This window comes from Elephantulus edwardii, unplaced genomic scaffold (genome assembly GCF_000299155.1).
Source record: "Elephantulus edwardii isolate Elephantulus edwardi_28Jun2011 unplaced genomic scaffold, EleEdw1.0 scaffold00094, whole genome shotgun sequence".
Taxonomy (NCBI): Eukaryota; Metazoa; Chordata; class Mammalia; order Macroscelidea; family Macroscelididae; genus Elephantulus; species Elephantulus edwardii.
The window spans coordinates 9,987,113-10,012,621 of record NW_006399844.1 but is presented as its reverse complement, the minus strand read 5'-3'; the positions used below and the strand labels follow the sequence as shown (position 1 = coordinate 10,012,621).

Sequence of the window (25,509 nt, the reverse complement as noted above, 5' to 3'; positions counted from 1 at the left end):
GTCCACCAATCCTAACGCCACGCTTCTCCTCATAGAGCCCAGCCTCTCAGATAATCTGCTCTGCATACATGTTGAAAAGGTATGGAGATAGGACACATCCCTGGCGTACACCCTTCTACTTCTGAAAAATCAGCCATGGAAAACTTCATGGTTTACAGTTCTATTCTGATGCACATGAGGTCACCATGATTCCACAGCAACGGGAAGAAATAGGGCACTAGGATTCGACCTACCTTGGGATTGGCAATCCAACTCACGATGGACTAAGTCGCCAATCAGAAAGTGTGTTGCAAAAAAAAAAGTGTGTTGCACTAGGGAAACTGGCTGTCAAAGACCTCTCCAAAGTGCTAAAGAGCAATGATGTCAGGTTAAAGACTAAGGCATACCTACTTTAAGTCATAGTATTTTGAATTGCATCTGAAAGTTGGACAGTGAACAAGGATGACAGAAGAATTGATGCCTTTAAGTTGTGGTGCTGGAGAAAAGTACTGACTGTCTCACAGACTGCCAAAATAATAAACAAGTTTGTCTTGGAGGAAGTTCAACCAGGGTGCTCTTTAGAGGCAAGGAGGGGAAAGAATGGCCTCACATACTTTGGGTGTGTTTTCAGGAAGGTCCAGTCCTTGGAAAAAGACATCATGCTGGGAAAGGTGGAGGGCCAGAGAAAGAGAAGGCCTTCAACAAGACGACTGACATAATGACTGTAACAGTGAGCTCAAGCATATCAGAAATTGGGAGGATAGCAGAGGCTTGGGCAAGGTTCAGATCCTGTTGTTCACAGGGTTGCTATAAGCTGACTCAAGAACGCCTAACAACAACACTACTACCAGCATCTACTGCATAGAGACAGACATGCTGGTTGATATCCTAGAATGCACAGGATAACCCCACCACAGAGAATTATCTGACGCTAAACTGTCAACAGGGTGCAGGTTGAGAAGCCCTGCTCTAAACATATTCAAAACCTGAAACCAGGTTCTAAAGATGGGTGAGCATTTAACTGTGCTGGATATAAGGGGCTTCTCACCATTTCATCTATATTTCCCTCCTTTCTTAGGCTCATAAAACCCTGGTAGTGGGTCTGGCCCCAGCAAAACTTTAAGGGGAAACCCCCATGGCAGACAGTAGACACATCATGGTAAAATGAGAAATGGTCCAAAGCAAGATGACTTATTTTTATGCAAATAATATGCACTGTATCTTTTGTTAACCCTGTACCCCATCTACCCAAGATATTTTCATAAATATACCATGCTAATATTTTATAGCAACATGTAAAAATATTAGCATACTGTGCTTATGAAAATACCTTGGGGAGAGGGTGTGGTTTGAAAAAACAAAACACCACCATGTACAAGGTGTACATATTTTGTGTGAAAATACAGTAAACCTCTTTCTCAGCAACTGAGCTTCCTCTTTATGCCCGTCTTCTTCCTAAACTCTGGCACAGTGTAGCCCTGCAGGGCTGCCTCTGCTCAGCAGGTATACTGCTGGGAGCTGAGCTGCCCCCTGGCAGGGATCAGGCATAGAGGGACCCAGAGTTGAGGAGAGACTCAAATTCAAGTTCATCTCAGAAGCAGGTCCTTCTGTGTGGAGGTAGCACCGAATGTCTTCACATTTGTCTGTGTCACTTAGTCCTCAAGTAGCTCTTCCAGCTAGGAGGCACTGGAACCCATTTACTGGGGATTAAATCACTTGCTATGCATCTGAGAGCTGGACATTGAATAATGGTGAAAGAAGAATTTATGCCTTTGAGTTGTGGTGTTGGACAAGAGTACCGAGTAGCCCATGGACTGCCAAAAGAACAAACATATATCTAGGGAAAAAATACAGCCAGAGTGCTCCTTGGAGACAAGGATGGTGAAGCTTTGTCTCTCATACTGGACAGGTTGCTAGGAGAGGCTAGTCTTTGGAGAGGGGACATTACGCTTGGAAAAGTCAGTGAAAGAGGAAGACCCCCTCAACAAGGTGGACTGACACAGTGCCTGCAGCAATGGGCTCAGGTGTGTCAGATGATAATGGCACACGATAGGACAGGGTTCAGGTCTGTTGTTCACAGGGTAGCTGTAAGTCACACTTGACTCGATGGCACCTAACAACAACAACCTCTAGTGGTAAGGAGTTGCACTTTTAACTCAAAGGCAAGCAGTTCAAATCCATCAGCTGCTCTACACAAGATGGGCAGAGTCCTCCCATCTGCCTGGCAGTCTCTGAAAACCCAGTGGAGGGTCCGCTATTGGTCAGTCCCAGGATATAATAACAAGAAGCTCAACAGGCTGCCCAGAGATGTAGCACAGAGGCTCATGCTCTGGTGAGAGAGGAAAAGCAGCGGTTACAAGTGCCCTACCACCTACTAGCTGTGTAACCTTACGTGGCTTTTGTAACCTTTCAGCATCTTATTTTCCACAACTGGAAAATGAGGGCGATGGTGTTGCCTACCTGACAGGGTGGTAGTGAGAACTCCATGAGTTAATATTTCTAAGTGTTTTAACAGCCTGGCACTTAGTACACACTATCACAGTGCTTCAGTTCTTTCTCTTCTTTCTGCTGTACAAGCTGGGCTCTGTGTGGCTCTGCAGACAGCAAACTCAACAAGAGCTTTACCTTGGGGAGGCAAGTCACGCTGGCCTCACCAGCACCCACTAGTGGACAGACGAGGTACTAAAGGAAAACTCCCTGCATAAGAGCCAATCTGTGGACAGACACTTGGGGTTGTCCTTCTGCATCTTGGGAGAGCAGAGAGCCGTGGGGCCACTAGCTCTGACACAGAAGTGCCACTGCTGGGGCATGCAGGCAGTGTGCAGATCTCACAGTACCTTTCAAAGAGCCTGTTTCAAGAGCAATGTTTACCTGATGATGGGATTATTTGGGTTGCCTCCTGGCCCCGTCCTCAAAGAATCTGGGACCTCTGGGCTAGAGGATGATTCTGATTCAGCTCACGGTCATATCGCCAGTGTCTGGGGCCTGCAGGAGAGCAGTTCACCTTTATGGAATCAATGTGACCTTGTGAGCAGCTCTTTTATTGGCAGATGTGAAATATATTCATGGACTATGATTCCAGCACATCAGCAGGGCGGGGGACTTCCCACACAGGAGTGAGAGCAACAGGGAAAAGCCAGGTCAACGAGGAGCAGTTAATCAGGGAAGACAGTGTAGGGGGTGAGAAGGTGCTTAGCCAGGTGTGAAAGGGGGCCAGGCCAGACTGGCAGAGCAAACAGAGAATAGGGAGGGCCTGCTGTGGAGGGGGCTGAAAGTATGAGGAGGGAGGGCAGAAACAATGGGGTGGGCATCTTGGCTCTGCTGCTTACCTACCTCCCAAATGGAACAGGCCAAGGAGCTACCCTGGGCCTAGTCTCCTCATCCACATAATGGAAATACTCCCAAAGGGTTACAAAGGTTAGACAGCAAGGGAGCCTGTGGTCTCTGGCATGGAGGAGGGGCCAGGTGGTTTGCTTCCCTTTGCACTGGAACTAAGGACCCAGAAAGGGGAGAGAAGGGGATTAAGACTAGGAGGTTAGTTCCTAGAGAGAGCAAGCAGTACCCATGGCCCTGGAAGCTCCTCAGGGGCAGGCAGAAGGGACCCACCCACCCGGGTCCCACATGCAGTGCTGCAATCTCAGATGCCCCTGTCCACCCCCTACAAGGCCTCTCCATCACCCAGAAGCAATGTCTTTACTTTGCAACCTCAAGCTCCAAGACTTCTGATGGGACAATGACCTTTCCCAGCCTCATCCTGAGACTGCATTTGCCCACCTTTCCCTCTGCCTGGCCATTCCAGCCCTATTCAATTCAATTCCACAAACACCAGGCTCTGAGCTGGGTGATGCTGACAGGAGCCACATAGCTGCCAGGGTGAGACCTGTAGCTCCTGGGCTTCATGATCTCACAGGCCAACCTGCCCCACAGATAACTGCAAAATTCTCAGGCATCGAAGGGATTGGCTTCCCACAGGAGGTGATGTCTGAACAGGCGTGGCAGTGAGGACCAGGCGAAAGCATCTGAAAGACCCCAGTTCTGGCAACACCTGGTCCAGTCTGCTACTGATCCTGGTGGTGGCACAACCAGGCAGTACTAGGGTCTGTTGTGTGTGGCCCTGACTCTCCATGAGGGCTGACTCAACAGCTAGCCAACACCTCACTATCTGCATGCCCTTGTGCAAATGGCATCAGCCCTCTGAGACCTCAGTTTCCACAACTATAAAATCAAATGGACAACAGTATGTATGTCATGGGACTGTCAGGACCCTAAGTGAGACAGGCCTGCAAAGGTTCACACAGGTCACTCTCAGTAACTTTTTTTCTTCTTTTTTGGTTGTGTACCATCGAGCCAGGTCTCTGCCCCTCCTCCATTGGAGCATCTGGTGGATTTGAACCGTGCCTTTGAGATTGCAGTACAGCTTCTAGCCACTAGGCCACCAGAGCTCCCTTCTAAGTAGCTTTGAGGTGGAGGAGAAAAAAGATCAACAATTGGATTCACCTGCAGGCTGGAGTCTGAACTCCATAATTCAGCCTTTTATTGCACACTCTCTAACATGCCAGTGGGCACCTGGGTCCTACAGGAACTAGACAGTGAGTTTGACATTGAACAGATTCCACTGACATGCTGATAGTAACAGCACCTATATCAGCTGCCATCACATGAACCCCAATTCTGGTGGCCTGATAAGGTTCTCAGATTACTTAAACTGCTAGATTTCGTCAGCAGCTGACTGTAGTAACCTTTTGCACAACACACTGGCTGAACATATAAGGACTCTGCAACTTAAAAAGCCCTCTGCTACCCAAGGTCTCATGAAACATGATGGCAGCTGCACACGTGCGGCCAGGAAAAAGGAGTTCTCAGTATCTTCATATTTTTTTTTCCTTGTTGTGTGCCATCGAGTCGGATCTGACTGGCACAGGAGGACACTGTCCTTCCTTCTCCAGTGGAGCATCTGGTAGATTTGAGCCGTGTGCCTTCAGGATTGCAGTTCAACTTCTTGCCACTAAGCCACCAGAGCTCCAGTATCTTCACTTTAGAGAGTGAGTAACATCCCTTGAGACACACAGTGATCAAGGTGAGACAAAACTTGCATCTCACTCTCTACCTTGTGGCCCCTGTTTACTGCACCCCTGGAGGATGAGAGAGACCTCGATGGCTGGTGGGAAGCACATTATTGTGGGAAGATTGTGGCAGGAGCTGAGAAAACTGACCCTAACCTGTCAGTTAAGATCGAGAGTCTTGATTCTTCCTTCCCAGGGAATAGCAGGCACACTCAGATGAAATGAACTACCAGTGGTCAGCAGCCCTGGACCTGCCAGAGCACCCCATTTAATCTGGGCTTGGAGACCTGGACAGTGGAATCTGTGGGGCAGGGGTAGGTTCTGCCTCACTCTGACAAGATGCACACGTCTGGGGCACAAACCAGAGTGAACAGAGCAGGACAAAGCTTAAGGAGGGCTGATGGAGAGCAAGGAGCATGTTTCACAGCCAGTAATGCAGTCTTGATGTCACTGACACTCTTCCTCAGACATTGTATCAATCTATCTCATTCAGTCTTCCTCACTGTCACTGACCTTCCACCTTTTCAAGCATGATGTCTTCTTCCAAGGAATAGTCCCTCCTCGCAACAGGCCCAAAGTATGAGAGATGAAGCTTCACCATGGTTTTTATGTCCAAGGAGCATTCTGGTTTTATTTTCTCCAATACATGTCTGTTGGTCATTTTGGCAGTCCATGGGATTGTTCAGTACTCTTTTCTAACACCACAACTCAAAGGCATGGGTTCCTCTATCATCCTTAGTCAGTGTCCAGCTCTCAGCTGCATGATAACTGACTAGAAAGACTATGGTTTGAGTCAGGCACCCCTTAGTCTTTAAACTGACATCATTGCTCTTTGGGATTTTGGAGAAGTCTTGGACAACAGGCTTTTCCAGTGCTCTAAGTTTCTGGATCACTGCTGGTAGGACTGATTAAAACTGCAAAAGTACTATATATAAATATTAATGAGATTGGGTTGCTTCAATGCTCTTTGGCCCCCATGCCTCTAAATGTGGTTGAGAAAAGTCTCCTGGCCTTTGGCTACTGAGGACCAAGCACCCACAGGGACCCAAGTCCTACATGATAGGCCTCACCTGAGCTCCCCCCCTCCCCAATCTTCCATCAGCTTGTTTTTAACAATGCCTGGAAGAGAAATCACCTCCATGACTCAACTTTCAGCCACACAATACACAAGTCTGTAAGGTAATCAGTAACAACAGAAAGTGCTGATCCATCCGTTTGAATGCCTTCTTTTGCGCTCACCCTAAACTTTACCAAATAAGACATACTTCTTTAGGAAATGGTCCTTCCTGATAATATGTCCAAAGTACGTGAGGTGAAGTCTCCCTGTTGGGGCTTCTCAGGAGCATTCTAGCTATACATTCTGGCATTCAGTATCAGAACAATCAGTCATACAAGATCCAAAGAGCACCAGCTGCCCAAGACAAAGCTTAGAGGGCTCACAGAAACTGGCAAACACCACCAGAAACACAAGGCACAAGCAGGAAGAGTGTTGTTACAATGTTGGAATGGTAATCAGTGTCATTATGTAACAATGTTGAATGGAAAAACGAATTCACTCTGCATACCTTCCCTCAAAATACAATAAAAAGTTTGGCAAAACAAAACAAAATGCAGCCTTTTACTGTCCCACCCTATGACCAGTAGCTAATTAGATTTTGTAATCCATGGGGTTTTCATTGGCAGATTTTTAATAGTAGAATGACAGGTCTTTCTTCCTGATGTCCCTCAATCTAGAAGCTCCACCAAAGCCTATAAATTTTGTAAGAACAAGTAAGCCTTCGCTGACACGTGTTAACTGTGCATAAGGTAAACAGAATTTAATAGTGCGAATTTCATTTAGGTCTCCTAAATTAGAAGCAAGACTTCCATCACTGCTTGTCTGCAGTGTGGTTGGCCCTACTTTTTGTTGTTAGGTGTGTCATGTTCCAACCCACAGCAGAACAAAGCACAGCCTGCTCCTGGGTCATCCTCACAGCTGTTGCCACACCTGGGCCATTGTTGGCACTAATGTGCTGATCCGATTACCCCTTTGCGGGTCTTCTACACTGATCCTTACTTCACTAAGCAAGATGTGCTTCTCCAGGGACTGCTCCTGCCTCATAATAAATCAAATGTACACAAGATGGAGTCATACCACCCTTGCTTCTCAGGAGCATTCTGGCTAGATTTACTTCCAAAAGAGATTTACTTGTTCTTTGGGCAGATCCGGGAATATTAATAATGTTCAGCCATACAATTAAAAATCAGTTCTTTTTTGGTCTTTATTCACTGTCCAACTTTCATATACATATGAGGTGCCTGAAAATATCATGGCTTGGGTCACACCTTAGTCTTTAAAGTTAAATCCTTGCTCTCTAGCATTTTAAGGGCATTGGGAGCTCTAGTGGCCTAGTGGCAAGAAGCTGCACTGCAATCCTAGAGGTATGCGGTTCAAATCCACCAGATGCTCTGCTGGAAAAGGAGGGGCAGTCTCCTCCTGTACCAGTCAGATCTAATTTGACGGTACGTGTGCAAAAAATAATAAATTTTAAAAAAGGGGGGGGGCTCTTAGCACCAGATTTTCCCAAGCTTTCTTGACTGTGGCTTCCATAAGTACTGATTGCAGAGCCAAGAAAATGAAAATCTCAACAACGCCAACATTTTCCTCCACTTCTCATGATGTTGTTGATCTAGTTGTGACGGGTTTTATTTGTTTTACATTGAGGTATAACTGAAGACTATGTAGTCTTTGATCTTCATCAGTAAGTCTTCTTTGATTTCAGCAATCAAGGTTGTATTATCTGTATGTACAAGTCATTAATGAGTTTTCCTCCAATCCTGATGCTGTGTTCTTAATATAATCCAGGTTCTTTAATTATCTGCCCAGCACAGGGATTGAATAAATAATGGTGAAAGGATACAACCCTGACATATACCTTTCATGATATTAAACCATAAAGTAGTCCCTTATCCTATTCAGATGACTGACTCTCGGATTATATGCAGACTCTGAATGAGCACAATTAAGTGTCCTGGAATTCTGAATTCCAGAAACAACATAGTTCTGGAATTATGTTAATAATAATTTGTTATGACCCACACAGTCAGATGCCTTTCTTTGCATAATCAATAAAACACAAGGAAACATCTTTCTGTTATTTTCTGCTTTCAGCCAATCCCCTTGACACCAGCAATGTTAGTTTTATGTCCCCAGGCAGCTCCCTGTCGATGTACTGCTGCAACTATTTTCAAGTATCTCCAGACAGTCTTGATTTAAAAAAAGCCCTGGTGCTTGTAGTCGTATTGTGTCCTGTTACTAATTAAAGGTCAGCTGTTCAAACCCACCAGCTGCTCCATGGGAGACAGAGGCCTTCTCCTCCTTTGAAGATTTACAGCTTCAGAAACCGGAAGGAGGGTTCCTATCTATGTTGGACCTGACATGATGGCAGTAGGTTTTGGGGAGTCCTATTTAGGGGGACCCCATGGTGGTGAAGTGAGTTAAGGGTTGAGCTGCCAACCAACCAATCCATTGGAGAAAGACGAGCCCATTGGCTTCTGAGAGATTTACACTTGCCAACTCTAGCACAGTCAAAATGGGCTTGAAAGCAGTGAACTTGACCTGGAGTCCTACTTAGAGATGAGGGTATCAAGGGTCAGGAGGTTGTGACACTCACCCGAACAGCCAGAAAATGGCAAATTCTCATCAGCCTTGGGTTTGCTTGGAAGACTAGACGAAACCTTAGACTTTCAGACAAGAATTGGCTGCATTTCTGGGTGTGCAAGATCCAGCTGCCAAGAGTACCAGGGGCCGGATATCTGAACAATCATCTGATTTGGTCCAAAAAAACTTTGTGTTCCCAAGCTCCCAACAGGAAGCCTGGCAAGGGAGGAGTTCTTCTGGACTAGATGAGCAGCGCCAAGTAGCTGAAACTTCGGCTTTTTTAACCAAAATAGTCCCCCAAAACACTCATCTGTGAAGTCCCTCCAGAAACTAACCTCCCAGATAAACAACAATACCTCAAGAGTCCACTAGGTGGGGCTAGTGGTACAGCAGAAAGGGCAGAACCTGGGGTGGGGGAGTGGCCCGGAGGCGGATCTTAGCTGGATCCCAAGCTCCCCACCCCTAGTTTCTATGTGGCTTCTATTTAACAGTGTTAAAACGGAATCCTCCAGGCCCAAGCACTCTGAGAACTTATTTGGCCTTTACATATTGCCTTGATTCAAAGCCTTTAAGCCAAGTAATAGTTTTTTTATGAGCCACAAAGTAAAACCATTATGTTTCTGTCATGTTTGCAGCCCGGTCCCCTGAAGAAAGCTGCAAAGAGTATCTTAATTATGGAATTTCAAATCAAGTGCTCCAGCAAATAGGGACAGAAGACCGGGTGGAAGGAATGGAATGGGAAGTGAGACAAAGCAGAATCTGTGAGGCCAGGAAAGCCGGCTGACAGTTGAGACTATGTGGCCAAATGCTGGGGAGAAAAGACTATGTGGCCAACTTGCTGGGGAGAAAAAAGGCTTTGCTCTCACTTCCTAGTAACTGCAGGAGGACTCAGCGGTCACCCTGCATGCCTCTGAGCCCCGTGTGCTCTGAGACCCTCAGCCCGGAATGGAAGCGGGCTTCAGCTCAGGTTATAGAAAATCCTTGCTATCAATAGCAAAACTTGTCCCTGCATGTCCGAGATGGTTGTCTCCAACCTGTCACCCCTCTCTAAAGGACAAAGGAAACCCCCACAATGCTGGCTGGGGGCTGGGACCTGAACCTGGCCAATACCTAGCTCAGTCCCTCTATCTCCCACTTGCCCCCACCATCCCTTTCCAAACTTGCCTTGCCAGGCAGCTACTCTGCCTTGGCCTCTGTTGCCATGGCAACACTGTGGCTTCCCTCAAGTGGGATGCCGGTTGCCAAGGCCCTTGTTGCCAAAGACTCTTAACAGCCATCATCCGCCACCCCAGTGTGTGAAGAGGGGGTGAGAGAGCCCTGTGAGGGGTGGAAGGTGGCCAAGCTGGACAGGAGGGAAGCAAGCCAAGGGGGCTAAAGAGAGAGTGAAGTCGAGGTAGGCTTCAAGACAGGATGGGGAGGGGCTTGGTCTGCTCTGAAGGGGGGAAAGCATCTCAGAGAATCTTAGCAGTAACTCCTCTGTGAGGGAGGGGTGTCTTGGAGCAAGACAGAGGACCCCCACAAATCATACTTGGGCCAGCCCTTGACCAAGCATAACTGGGACTCCCCAAAACCTCCCTGCATACACAATCTCCAAGAAGAAGCTGTTTGGAGTCTTCTCCGCAACTGGACAAAGCAGCCCCAGGAATCTCGCGGTCTTGCCTGCTCCTAAGTCTCAGACATGCACGTACACCGAACCTCAGCGCAGACAGGGTGCAGACACAGCCAGGGCCGGCTGCAGGAGCAGGCATCAACAAAAGGTCCGCAAACCCTCCACACGGTCCTATCTCTTGGTCTGTTTCTGAGCACATACTTAACAGTCCTTATCAAACGTGTCTCTTTAGAGCAGAGCTCCCATTTCTGTTGACAGGGAGAGACGGGGGCACCATCAGGGTTAATTCCCCTCCAGAGAGAACACAGGGAGGGGCTGAGCTCTAAGGAGGCTACAGAGATGGGCCAGCATTATTTAACGACCAATCCCAGATGCAGCCACTGACAAGCCTGGGGGCCTCTCTGAATCCCCACATGCTGAAAGGAGGATGAAAGGGAAAGCAGAGATGAGGCTATCCAAGAGGCATGGAGAGCCTGGATACTGGTGGTCAGCTGAGCAGCAGAAGGTGGCACAGGGGTGCTTGCAGCCCCTAAGCCTGAGAGAAACCCAGGACAGGGATGACCCCAAGGACAGCAAGAGCAGCCAGGTTCAAATCTCTCCAGGTACACTCCTCCCCACAGGTCCCCAAATAGACTGCCCCTAGCCATCTATGTCACCCTGCCCACCCACCCCCACCAAGCTCCCCTGGCCCCAAGCCCAGAAGGCCAAGCAAGTACACCTACCCCAGGTGCCAGCCCCTCGGGTGGGGTGGGGGAGATCCTGTCACCGCTGCTCTGGCTGCGGGCGCTGAGCTGAGGCGACATGGTGGGCGACTCATCGATGTACGGCATGGTCTCCGAGCCCTCTGGGGGCCCCTTCTGCTCCTCATTCCCCTCTCCGTCGTAGTCGTCTGCCCCGTAGCTGAAGTCTGAGACAAGGAACAAGAAAGGCCACTGAGAATCCTCCACGAGGGCAGCCAGGGACTGGTAGCGCAGTGGGCGCCGGCGGCGGCCCCCCGCTGCCATGGTCCCAGCCGCAGCATCCACGGCCGGGCAGGGGCTGCGCGCCCGGGCACCCACTCCGCGCGCTCCGAGGCTGCTGCAGCCGGGAGGGGCGCGCTGCCGCCGTCACCCGCTTAATAGCATGTCAGCCACGTCTTCCGAGCTGCTGTCTCCCGTGCCTGCTGCCTGATTCCAAGTCTAAAAATTCACAGGAGGCAGGTCGCTTCTAACTCTCCTCTCTGAGTCACCATTTTGCTTTTTATAGGGAATAGGGAGGTGGGGCGGGCCGAACGATGTCACTTCCTGAGCCCCTCCTCCTGGGGGTACCATTTGTACATGAGTCCAATCCCTGCATGGGGTGCTAGAGCCGGTTTTGGGGGGAGGTGGAGAAACTGCACCCGAGGGAGCCTGAGCCCTCCAAACAAGACCCCAGGTGGGCCCGAGCAAGGCTGGCAGCGCGTGGGTGGCGAGCCCGGCAGAGGCCTGGCAGGGACGACCGTCGGCTCAGAAGCCGGCACTTATTTCTATCATTTCAATGAAGGCCTCCTTTGGAGAAGGAGGGAAGGGAAGCCAACGGGAAAGCCGAGCTGCTGCTGTTAAATTCCCTGTGCGTCCAGGCCGGTTTAACCTCAGCAGCCCACGCACACATACCCCTCCACAGGGGCGGCAGGCTGGGCCCTGGGGTCGGGGTGCAGAGGGTGCACCTCATTCCTGAAAGGCCCTGTATCAAGCCCCGGAGCAGGGATCTCTCTTGCAGCTGTCACAAGGACCCTCTCCCTCTACTTCCCACCCAGCCCATGGCCTCTTGGTGCCCACAAGTCCTTACAGGTTGGGCACAGAATGGAAGTCGGGGGAGGGGGGACTTGGACAACCTGGGGTAGAGACCACCACCAAGGGAGGAGTTGGGAGGAGAGTCTCCTCATACCCACACATCCCTGGACGGAGGCAAAGCCTTAACCCAGCATGTGGGGTGCCCAGTGAGGCCCAGGCACCCCAGGTGCAGCTGATAAATGAGCCCCAAAACCAGCCCCTGGGCCCCAGGCAGCCTAGAGGGAGCACTGGTGTCCTCGAACCCCATGCACTGACCCACAGCCCGTCCATTTGCTAAATATACTGAGCTGGGCCTCTTGAGACCTTGCCAGGTGGCATGGAGGCGGCCAGCCAGGTTCAGCCCAAATACAGCCGTCTGCTCCGTCCCATTGACCACTCACACACCAGTTCCTCCAGGCCATCCTCCCTGAGCCTGGGAGAAGTCACCTGCCCCAGCTCAGAGCTCTTACAGCCTCTTGCACATACCGCTTCCTGCAGCCTTGGCTGACCCTGAGCCCTAGAAAGGTGTCAGTCATCACTGAGAGCCCAGCACCTGAGGGCCTGGTGTGCTCTCTGGAAATGCAGAGAAAGGCAGGGTCAGGTTCAGGTCTGAGACAGCCAGGACGCAGATAGCCAAGTTCTCTGCGAGTGTCTGGCTCTTCCTCTGATACATACACCAGCCCCTGGGCAGTCAGCAGCCTGAGAATGGTGTCAGCAGGTCACGGGGTGCCTGGGCCACAGCCATGCTCAGGCCAATCTGGCCCATTGGCAGGCTCTTGGTATCCACCAGGCTTCACTGCACCTGTTCCTGCTGACTTCCTCTCCCGGTCCCTGTGCTAATGCCACATTAAGCTGTCAGGACACATGGGCTATTCCCTCCTCCCCCCCGAAACAGGCATGCACAGAGACACCACAGGAGCTACAGAGCCTGGTCACTGGGATGTGTGCGTGTCTTGCACCCAGGCAACAGGACCACTGTCCTGGATCCCCCCAGGCCTGTGCTTGGGGCTGGGAGATGGGACTACTTCAAGTGCTCGGGGGAGCAGCAGCATCTGGGCCATGGAACCTCGCTGTTTGGTGGCCTCACTTAATTGGCAATTGTGTTTGAATGTTAACCCAAAAGTCGGTGATTTGAAACCACCCTATGGTGCTGCATAAGAAAGGCCTGGCAATCTGCTTCCATAAAGATGACCACGAAGATGACCCATCAACAATCAGTTTTACTCTAACACACGGGGTTTCCTAGAATCAGAATCAACTAGAGGGCAACAGATTTGGGTTTTGTTCTTATTTTGCTTACTTGGGAGAAGCACAAGGTGGGATTGGGACATCACATTCACCTGCCACCTCTCCTCCAGGGGGCTCCAGCTGCCAGACTGACCTTTCAGGTCAAGACCCAGAAATAAGCTATGATGGGCTCTGGCCTGGCCAACATTTCAGATTCCAGCCAGCCACATTGTCTCTCATGCATTGACCAAACCCTGGAAGCCATAGTCTAGAACCTTCCCTACTGAGCTAATTCCCAAGGGCAAGGGCAGAAGGGACCATAGGAAGGGTGACATGGCTCACCTCCCTACATGGCCAAGTGTGGCCAGGGACATAGTGAGGTAGTCAATCTCTGCCACGTGTCCCTCACATGTGCATCCTTCACCCTAGACCGTAGACCCACACACCTCCTGCTCTTCTTAATTACATCTCACAAAGCAGTTCTTGACATCCCATTTAACAGACCAGGTCACTGAGTCTCAGTAAGATTTGCTGAAGGTCACAGAAATAATCTATCAATTTCCAAATACTATTCTGTCCCTCTGAATCTTCCTGGTCCTCCTGAGCTTTCTCCTTTTACAGCCCTCCTAGACAGGGGAGACTGACCAAGGAAAGGAGGAAATGGGGTGAGTGAGGAGTTGGTCACAGGAGAGGCCCAAAGTTCAGGAGGAAAGTGCCCACAGAGCTGTCTGCTAATTTTCTGAGATGATGGACACTGTCCCTTCATTCTTGCTGCTGCCCTTTAAAATCCAGAAAGCCAGAGGCCAGGAGAGGCCTACAAAGAAAGAAGGATACAGAACAAGATGAGGAATCAATGTGAGAAAAAAAGAAACCCAGGGGCTTGGGAGATGGAAGACCCATCAAGTGATGGCTTAGCCACAAAAAGCCACAGACAGGAAGGCCGGGGTGAGTGGGGGAGCTGTGGCTTGACCACCAGGTCGGAAGAGAATGCACAGGAGGCTGTTGGCAGCCCCTTCTAGTAACAGAAATATGTCCAGTGTCCATCTAAAAGTCCACTCTCCCCAGTGGTGCAGGCCAACTGTCAGGATAGCCCAGTGGTCTAAGGTATCACTCTCAGGTTCCAGTTGTATGGGCCTTCATGAACTTCTAATCAATCAGATGTTAAATGGGTACATGTGGAACTTCGTGGAAGGCTGCCATAAGAGATTCATTTAGCTGAACGGTACAATTTCTGTCCACTTTCTGTCCTATCGTCAGTGTGAAAAGCAAATGAGATGAGATAGCAGGAGTTTCAGGAACAATACTGAGCCATAAGGTGATGCCAGAGGACAGAGGCCAGGGCTGAAGATGGCTGTGCAGAAAGCTAGAACCCTGAGCTCTTGATGGGATCATGAGGCCATCATCTCATCCTCCCTCAGCCCTGTCTACTGCTGGACTTCTTTTACTTGTGATGAAAAAGAATTTCTGTATTATTTAAGCTACTGTCAGTTCGTCTTTATGTTCTACGCAGTCAAACCCAATTACAGCTGATCTAAATGCTTCCCTGGTATCTGGGAACTTTACCTACTGCCATCCCATCCTTCCTCTGTCTTTTTAGTGAGGTCCTCCTCTTCTGCTGTTCCTTAAAAATCCAAGTTCCTTATCTGCTTCATCCAATGGAATGAATACTTCTCTGAAAGGAAACGGGATCCACTACTGCAAAAGGCAACAGCATGAATGAGCCTCCAAATGGTATAAAGAAGCCAGGCACGCAGATAACCTTCTGCATCATTCCACTCACTCGATGTTCTAGAACAGACAGATCTCATTTACTATTGGAATTTTTAAAAATCCAACAATGATTGCCTTTTGAGAATGAGGTGCGGATAGGAATTGACTAGAAAGGACACGAAGGAACTTTCTGGGCTGATGGGAAATGTTCTCAACCTTGACAGGGATTTAGGCTACACAGGTGTATGACTGGCTCCAAACAGGACCCTTCATGTTTGTGAATCGCACTCAACACTGAGCTCAGGTTGAATGCTCTATGGAGTCCCTGGCAGAGCCACATGGTTAAGTGTCTGACTCCTACCCGAAGGGGTAGCACTGAGCCCACCCAGAGGGACCTGCTTCTGGAAAGTTCCAGCCTGGAAAACCTTTGGAGTCATTCTGCTCTGCGCACACTGTGTTGCCATGAAGTGGCATTGACTCAGCAGTGACTAACCACAGTCGGTGGTGTGTACGATGCAGCGTGGTTGGGAGGCATGCTGGTGTCTACAAGTGACTCTGAAACATGTAAAAACTAAGGGTGACAGCTGTGCATTGGGACAAGGGTCGTACAATGAGAACGGAGTATTTTAGACAGCAGATAAATGTAATTCTTTCACTGTTTCTGAATATTTGAAAACTTCATAATAAAATAATGAGAAAATATCCACATTTCCTACATTCCTGTAAGCTCTACTCCACCCCCTCCCCTAAATCTTATTTACACCCCAAGACAATGTCTCTTGATTGGTTACAAAGCATCTCCACTGAATGACCTCAAACTCAACTTTTTCCTGAACTTCACATACAAGATGACACAAGTTAGAAACTAGATGTCATTGCAGATGCCCTGTTTCTTATTCCTTACACCCGCCCCAACGTTTGTGAGGACAATTCCAGTGCTGGCACACACAGCAGCCAGAGTACACATCTCATCATGTCTCTCCCATGGCAGCAGTCCCTCCTTCACTTCAAGGGGACAGCCAACATTCCTCATGGCCACTTCCTTTACAGGGCCAGGTTCTGCTACTATGTCATCTCAGACTCATAGGCCCCTCTACTTAGTTGAACAATGGCCTTCAAAAGATATGTTTAAGTTATTATTCTGGTTCTGTGACTATCACCACATTTAGTGAGGTGGGAAATGGTTTTTGTAGTTATAAAGTGTGAATTGTATCCACTAGATTATCCAGAAGCACATGTCCTTAAGTGAGGCAGAGAAAAGGCTGTCACGGAGAAGGGGTCCGAGTGAAGATTGGGGCAGAGGCTGGAGTGGTGCAGCCACAAGCCAAGGGATGTAGAGCCTTTAAAGGCTGCAAGAGGCAAGCAACGATCTTCCCCAGAGCCTTCAGAGGGGCAGTGGCTCTGTCAACACCCTGATTTGGACTTCTAACCTCCATAACTGTGAGAGGATAGATTTCTGACAGTTTAAGCTATTACATTCATGGCAATTTGCTATGGCAGCCCTCGAAAACCAATATAGACAAGATGCTGTTTCCCGTCTCTTGAGTCTTTGCACCAGCTGTTCCTGTGCATGGAACATCCTCCCTCACCCCTCATCTACCGGGGGAATCTTATTTCATAGCTCCTAGGTCCCCTCACCTATAAACCTCCTGTCTCCCTCATATTATGACAGCGTCTGAACATATAAAACACTTTACCAATGAGTGGAAGGGGGGGGGGGGGAAGGACTAATTCATTTTAAAAAATGAGTAAAGGAAATGAGGAAATATCTTAAAAGAAAATATCAAATGTACATATGAAAAATATCAATGACAACCTCACTTGTAATTAAGAAAATACAAACTACCATTTTCTTTCTTTTTTTAAAAAATTTTTATTATTTTTGTGTGAGCGTACCGTCAAATCAGATCTGACTGGTACAGGAGGAGACTGTCCCTCCTTCCCCGGCAGAGCATCTGGTGGATTCGAACCGTGCGCCTCTGAGATTGTAGTTGCAGCTCCTTGCCACTAGGCCACCAGAGCTCCCCCCATTTTCTTTCTTTTTAAAAATATTTTTTCCTGTCAAATTGACAAGGATTAAAAAGTAATAGAGTTTTCAGGGGAAACTCCTAGAAACCCTTCATAGGTATCTAAGTAGTTGGTACAACTTCTCTAGAATTAATATGATTACTGTCCTCAAAATCTTTAATAGTTGGTATCATTGGCCTGGCTTTTAAGCCAGCATAATTTAAGAATGTGTCTTAAATGAATTATAAACATACATAAAATAAAGTTACAAGGCTGTTAATCATGGAGCCTGTGAAATATTACAAACCACTTCAATAATTAATTACAGGGGACTGATTAAGTAAATTATGGTGTTTCTACAAGATGGACTACTATGTAGTGATTTAAAATTATATGGATGATGTATGTGATCTTATTTAATTAAAAAGGAGATTAATAACAGCATGTACAAGTATGATGTGTTTGAAAAACAAAACAAAACAATGATTTGTTTATATATAACATTAGTCCTAGAAAGTTAAACCCAAAACCCTTACAGACAATTCTGGCCATCTGAAAAAGATGAAATCATGGTTCCTACTCTTAAGAACACCAACAAATACTGCTTGTTTCCCATTCAATATCCATTTTGCCTTCTTCCCTACTTACATTACTCTGGTTTTGTATGAGGTGACAATGGTCAGTGCCAGACAAGATACCGGATTTCTTCTCTTACAACTAGGAGGAGTGGTCATTTTTCATCATTTCTGGCCAGTGAGACACTAAATGAAATATTCTATTGTAAGACTTTAACTTTGATGACAAAAAAGTTTTGGTTTTTATTTTACTTAAAATCAGATGTAATGGCTGGTGCCACAGCAGCCACATTGATGTCAAGAGGAATAGTCCAAAAGTAGAGAAACTGCCCTGTTGCTAGTGAGTCACACTAGCAACAATCCACCTTACTTCTTGCTAAATGAGAAAAGTAAGTCCCTACATGTGAAGTTTTCTATTGCTGTGAGCACATTCCTAAGTGGTATTTTAAAATCATTTAGAGGAAAGCAGTTCAACAAACAAGAACATATCCAAGACACTATGATAGAAGTACCTCATAGGCACAGTAAGGATGGACAACAACTGAGGCAAAACAACCGGAAGAGCTTGTGTGACACTAGACAGTAGGCAGTTTATCACTGTGGCTAACAGCAAGGACCCTGGCTTCAGAGACCCTCTGTCATTTAAATGCAGACTCCATCACTTCTTAACCTGTCTGCCTCCTAAGAGCCTGGCCTAATGCAGGCACTGTGAATAGGTTTTGGTTAAATGAATGAACGTGAAAGGGGACAATAAAGGGACCAGGTTCTCAAGGCTACTCTAAGGATTAAACGGGATAGCGCATGTAACTCACTTAGCACATAGTAAGCACCCAATAAATCTGAGCTGCTATTATTATTATTATTAATTGAATCTTGAAAGATATGTGGGTGCTTGCCAGGCAGATGGGGGGTGGGAGCAGAGTTCTAAGCAGAGAAGAGCCTTGGCAAAGGCACAAAGTATGTAACAGCAGGGCCCTTTCAGGGGACTATAAATAGCCCAGCATGGCTAGAACACTGAGTTAGCAGGAGGGCGGAGACAGAGAGCGATGGAGAAGTGGGCACAGACCAGTTCACCAAGGCCTCGGTGAGATGTGCCGAGGACTCAGGTGACGGCTAATCTAGCCCATGACTCTCTGCAAGGACCCACCAGTCCCCACACCGCCGGGCAGTACTCTTCCAGTCAGTTCTGATGGTGCTGCTCGTCTGCCAAATTCTGTGGCCAGTGCGAGTCCTGTGACCTCCCAGATGTCCCAGGAGTTGTCCAGATGAGGGAGCACACATGCACACAGGGGGCCGGATTTGAAGTTCTGTCTGTTCTGTCTTAGAGGTGGTGCAGTCAGGGTGCTCCATAGGCAGAGATGGTGAACTTTCATCTCATACACTTTGGACGTGTTGTTAGGAGGTGTCGGTCCTTGGGGGAAAAACGCATCTCTCTGGGAAAGACAGAGAGTCAGCACAAGAGAGGAAGGCTCACAGAGACAGGGTGACACAGAGACTGTAACAATGGGCTTGAGCATGGTGGAGATTGTGAGCATGGTGCAGGAACGGGCACAGCTGTGATCTGTCGTTAATAAAGTCGCTAAGAATCGGCGAGCTCTGGTGGTCTAGTGGCAAGAAGCTGCACTGCAATCCCAGAGGTGAGCAGTTCAAATCCACCAGATGCTCTGCTGAAGAAGGAGGGACAATCTCCTCCTGTACCAATCAGATCCGATTTGACCGTACACACACACACACACACACACACACACACACACACACACACACACACACTCTAAGAATAATAATAATAATGTCGCTAAGAATCATGGTCAACTCAATGGTACAACCACAACATTCTAAGCTTGGAACCCGTGAGTGGTGCTGTTAAGTGCTTGACTACTAACTGAATGGTGGAAGTTCAAATTCACCCAGATATACTTTAAAAAAAAAAAGACCTGATGATCTTCATCTCCCTATCCCCCCTCAAATCAGCCACCAAGAAGCCTGTGAGCTCAGTTCTATTCTGACACACACAGAGTTGGAATCGACTTGATGGTAACTTGTTTTTCTCCAAGCCTGCAGTGGAGCCTGTATCCTCAGAGTAGCCAGAAGGCTCAGCTTTACAACCCCAGAACCTGGGAGCGCAGTATCACTGGGACCTCTGGACGGTGTAGAGGGCTTCCTGGGCAGTGAGCTCCAACTGAAGACAAGCCTTCTTGAGCTCTGATACACGTGAGGCATTCAGATGGAAGGAGACATTTAGGAATCAAGCTGTTTGTAACCTTCTCTTGACACTGTCCAGCACCCACAACCAATGGACAGCTGAGAATACAACTTGGTGACCCCAACACATAGTGAGGAAAGGCTTGGGAGCCTCAACCCATAGGAAAAGTTCCATTCAAGGTGTGAAATGGTCCTGCCCTCCCAGCAGGAGCGGCACAAAGGCTGTTACCAAGCCACAAGTTTGTTATCACTCTCTGATACTCGCACTGGGCACAGGAGATGGGTTGTAGTTTGAATTGTGATCCCCAAATGATACATTTAAGTCCCACCCATCCCCAATCCCTGTGAACGTGACCTTGATGTTTTCAATTAAGTTAATATGAGTTATATACAGGAACAGGATGGACCCTAATCCCGTCTGGATGGTGTCCTTACAAACAAGAGAGGAGACACAGAGACAAATGGGTAAGACAACCATGGATATGCATCTATAAGCCAAAGAAAGGCAAGTCATTCAGGGCTACTGGAAGCCAGAAAAGACCAGGAAGTACCTTCTTCCAGAACCTTCCAAGGCAGTGACAACACCCTGAATTTGGACAAGGCCTCTAGACTTGTGAGACAAGCCATTTCTGTTGTTTAAATCCACCTGCTTTTAGCACTTTGTTATGGCAGCCCTAGGAAATGAATGTACCACTGAAGCAGCATCCAAAGTTTGTATGTCACTGAATGCAGCACGCTGTGTCTGGTCAAATTCAAGTTCAAACTCACTCAGCGCCATCAAGGTCATCTAACTAACAGTGATTCTCCTTCAGGTTTTCAAGGCTGTAAATCTTAATGGGAGGAGACTGTCCATCTTCTCCTGAGGAGCTGCTGGTGGAGATGAACCATCAAGGAGATACATGCTACAGACTATACAATCAGAGTGCCTGGGAGTCACAAAAAAAACAGAGTACAGACAACGTTCCCACCCTCAAGGGTCTTCCAGAATGGTCACCTGCTGTCATAAGTGACTCTGCCAGGCACTAGGCTGTGTAGGACTTCAAAATTTTAATCCTCAAAATAACACTTGGATGTACTAGCACTATGTTGAGCAAAAAAAAAAAAGCAGGCCCAAAGAACACACATCACAGGATATCATTTCTATGAAGTTCAAGGACAGGCAAAACAAATGAATGGTTTGTGCAGCACTGTGTAAGAAGATCTGGCAGTTTCTCAAAAAGTTAGACACAGAATTTAGCATATGACTGAGCAATTCCACTCCTAGTTATACACACAAAAGAATTAAAAGCAGATACTGAAATGGAAACTTGCACATCAATATTCAGTGCAGGGTTATTCACCATAGGGAGCCCTGGTGGCGTAGTCCATAGGGAGCTGCACTACTAACCCAACGGTAGCAGTTCAAATCCACCAGCAGTTCCATGGGAGAAAGATGAGTGATCTTTTCCTGTGGGATTTACAGCCTCCAAGAATTCTCTAGAGGGTCTGTTATAAGCCAGTTCTTACTTAACAGCAAAGAATTATTATTATTCACAATAGCCAAAAGTTAGAAATAGCCTAACTGTTCATCAGTTATAAACAAAAATAAAGAAACAAAATGTGGTATATAAAAAATGTGGAATATTACCTAGCCACAAAGAAAAGATGTTCTTAAAAATGCTGTAACTTGGATAAACCTTGAAAACAGTAAAGTATGCAATCCCAGATGCTTTGCTGGAGAAGGAGGGGCAATCTCCTTCTGTACCAGTCAGATCCAACTTGACAGTACACACACACACACACACACACACACACACGCACACACAAAAGAATAAGAGAAATTTTAAAAAAGAAAGAAAAAAAAACAGTAAAGTAAATCAGGTAGAAAAGGATAAATATCATATGATCCCACTTTTATGAAGTATCTTAAATAAACAAGTGCACAGGGATAAAAGTTTATTATTGGCTACCAAGGGCTGAGGGGAATGGGAATGAAGAGTTAATACTCAAGGGTTACTGAATTTCTGTTTGGGGTCCTGGAAAACTTGGAAGTGGATACTGGTGATGGTAAAACAAAACCAAGTTTCAATTACTTAAAATGGTAAACAGTGTTACACAGTAAAAGCGGTGAAAGCCAGGAGTGTAAAGTGGAAAGCTGTCAGAGAAGGTAAACGCTAGTATTTTTTACTCACTGAAAGCAGTAGCTGTTTGCTCAAGTTGGTACTGACTCCATGATCTTACAGGACAGAGCAGAAACGCCCCGAGAGCTTCCAAGGCTGTCAATCCCTGCCGAAGCAGGCTGCTGCCACAGCTTTCTCCCGCAAAGCAGCTAGTGGGTTCAGATTGCTGACCTCTCAGTTAGCAACCAAACACTAACTCCTGCACCATCCAAGCCCCTTGCAGAGACTCCTCACAAGATTGCACCCTGTCAAAGCCAGAAAACTTGGCAGCTTTGGAAAAGAAATGAAGTCTTGCTAAGGTTCCATGGTATATATTTTACTACAATACTATATTTTTTCTTTAAAAAATTACTAGTAACTTAATTTGGTTGTTATTGAGAATACAAACACACACACAGAGAGAGAGAGAGAGAGTAAAACATACACCAATCAACAATTTCAACATCTTCAAGTCAGTGGTGTTGATTATCCTTGATTGTGTAACCAATTCAACCTCATTTTCCGAGTTGTTCCTTCCCATTAACACAAACTTACTGCCTCTTCAGCTTTCAACTGATCTTTTTGAATTGCTGTTGTCAATTTGACCTTATACTGTTAGATCCCAAAAGAGCACAACACTCAAATCACACGTTCTTCAATATTTAAGTGATTTAAACTACTGCTTGTGTTTAAGATTTCAGGAGATATTTTTCCTTTAAAGTTTAAAGATTCTCTCCAGACAATGGTTTCAGATGCTGATCTGCTCTCCATGGCTTCAAAAAAACTAGTGTCCACATGAATTTGAAATTCTTTCCATCGGGACTCCTCTGATGGTGGCTGGGCACCACCTCGGTCTGGTTGGGAGGCCGTTATTTACAGAGGCATTTGGGCACATGTTCCATATCCTCCTCCTGTTCCTGACTCTCCTCCCTCTGTTGCTCCAGAGATCAGTTCTTGTGCCTTGGATGGCTGCTTGTAAGCTTTTAAGACTTCAGCACTAAGCAAAGAACTAAGAGGTAGAACAGAAGCACTAAAGACATTAGGCCAATTACCTGAGATGCTCCATGAAATCACGACCCCAATCCTCCAAAACAAGAAATGAAATCCCACAAGGATATAAACAGCCTTTTTCCATTAAGTAGAATTAAGGTTGTTTATTATATATGCCCTGAATCATACTGGGAAAATCTCCTTTCTAAATGGGTGGCCTAGTGGCAAGAAGCTGCGCTGTAATTCTGAAGGCACACGGTTCAAGGCAACCAGTTGCTCCACAGGAGAAAGATGGGCAGTCTCCTCCTGTGCGATTAACCACATATGTAAACCCACTGGAGTGTCAGCTACGGGTCGGTTCCAACTCAATGGTACACACAACAAGTTTTTTTTAGAGTTTTCATCGCGTGTTAGATTTTATTTAATGCCTTTCCCCCGCTGCCCCCCATCCACAGAGAGTTCTTGTACTTTGTTCTATTGGTATATTATGTTGATTTCTTTTCTACTGTTGAACCATCCTTCATTCCTTAATCTCCTTCGGTCACAGCATATGACTCTTTCAATATATTGCTGGACCAAGAAGCTGCTGTCAGAACAGAACACGGGAACGTTGCATGGTTTAATACCAGGCAAGGTACACAAGTGGGCTGTATCCTTTCTCTATACCTTTTTTTAAAAATTTTTTTTAACATCTTAAATTTTTAATCCTTTCTTTACAGGCTACCTAGATCACTCTTGATTAAGAAAACTGTAGAAAGTTAGTAACTATCACAAGCAGAGGCCAGGTGGTAGCATGGTCAATACTCCACAGAGTCCTGCTTTGTGGGGGGTCTGAATACACTGCCGGGGTCTCTGCTCATGCTCTCTGGGTGACCCTCTGCAGAATTTAGTCCACTGGTTCCTTTTCCCCATATTAATTGTAAACTCCTCAGCGTTCTTACAGAATTTTTTATGGTCCTTAGAATATTCTTTGGCTAGGTCAGCCCGGAGAGGATGTTCAGGCTGGGGGTCGTTCACCAGTGCTATGAGGGACTGGATCGCTTGGTCAGTCTCAGTGGCTGGCTTCCAGTTTTCAGCATTAATTACTGGAAGACAGACCTGCCCTTTCCATCGATGTTCAGATGGTAGATCTTAGTTTTGAAGGTGATCTTCGGTGGTTTGAGTGGGTATTCTGCTGGAAAGTTGATTTCTATTCTGAAGGCCCCTTATCATATGAAGAATTGTCAGGAAAAATAAGCCCTTGCCAGGTCAAGAAAAAAGCTTCATCAACCTGGATATTACCAAAGTTTTTCATCCCACATTTGCAGATTTCTTTAAGCTCCTACATCAGCCTCCTGCTGGCCGCCTTCTTGGACCTGGTGCTGCCGCTCTCCCCTCTGTATACCTTTTCAATCTGTATACAGAGCAAATAATTTGAGACGCTGTACTATATAAAGAAGACTGTGGCAGCAGGATTGGAGGAAGATTCATCAACAACCTGTATTATGCAGGTGACCTAACTCTGCTTGCTGAAAGTGAGGAGGACATGAAACACTTACTGCAGAAAAACAGACTACAACCTTTAAGATGTAATATGGACTCCAACATTAAGAAAACCAAACAGGCAACATCATGATGGATGGAGAAAAGACTGAAGTTGTCAATGATTTCATTCTCATTGGATCCACAATCAACACCCTTGATAACAGCAGTCAAGAGATCGAGATGTGATGCATTAGGAAAATGTGCGGTCAAGGACCTCTTTAAAGCGCTAACGAGCAAGGATTCCGTTTATAGACTAATGTGCACCCGATCCAAGCCCTGACCTTTTCAATGACTTCCTATGCGTATGAAAGGTGGACAAGGAATAAGGATGACAGAAGAACCAGTGCCTTCGAATTATGGTGCTGGAGAAAAGTACTAAATATCCCATGAATTGACAGAACAATAATCAAGTCTGTCCTGGAAGAAATGTATCCAGGGTGCTTCTCAGGGGCAAGGAGAGGGCCACTTCATCTCACTACTGTGAGCATGTGGTCAGGAGGGCTCAGTCCTTGGGAAAACACATCATAGTGGGAAAGGTGGAGGTCCAGGGAAAGAGAGGAGAATCCCCAACAAGACAGACTTGACACAGTGAATGTCACAATGGATTCACAAATCGGAGATGGGGAGGATGTCACAGGATAGGGCAAGGTTCAGATCTGTTTGTTCACTGCGAGTTGTCTTCAATTCAGTGGCACCTAACAGAACATGTGGACTTTCAAATTGCTACTGTTCATGTGATCCCATCCAGATGAGGGCAAGCTGGTAGAAGAGTCCACAGAAAGCCAGGCTACCAACCCAAAGGCAGTTCGAATTCACCGGTGGCTTAGAGGAACAAAGATGAGAACTCTCCTCCCATGCAAATTACAGCCTTTATAATATATACAGCGCTATCAATACCTGTGGAGTATCCAGGCCGGAGCCACGTACTGTCCAACCCTCGCATGCCACATCTGAAGACGTGTATACCCGGGCAAGTCTTCTAGGGACAAATCGGGTAAATTCTCAGTCTTCACTTAGCTTGGCTTATTAATAGCATTAAAGATGGTGACTCGCTC

At 46.9% G+C, this 25,509-nt stretch overlaps 1 protein-coding gene across 2 annotated transcripts in view; it reads right to left on the bottom strand.

Annotated features, from left to right (window-relative positions):
• ABR (active BCR-related) overlaps window positions 1-25,509 on the bottom strand; it is a 179,723-nt gene that overhangs the window by 116,250 nt on the left and 37,964 nt on the right. The window contains exon 2 of one of the 2 annotated variants that reach the window (XM_006890999.1): window positions 11,014-11,198. In XM_006890999.1, the coding sequence (XP_006891061.1) occupies window positions 11,014-11,198 (185 nt within the window). Of the gene's footprint in view, window positions 1-11,013; window positions 11,296-25,509 lie in introns of those variants that run through there. The other variant, XM_006890998.1, reaches the window with a different exon arrangement.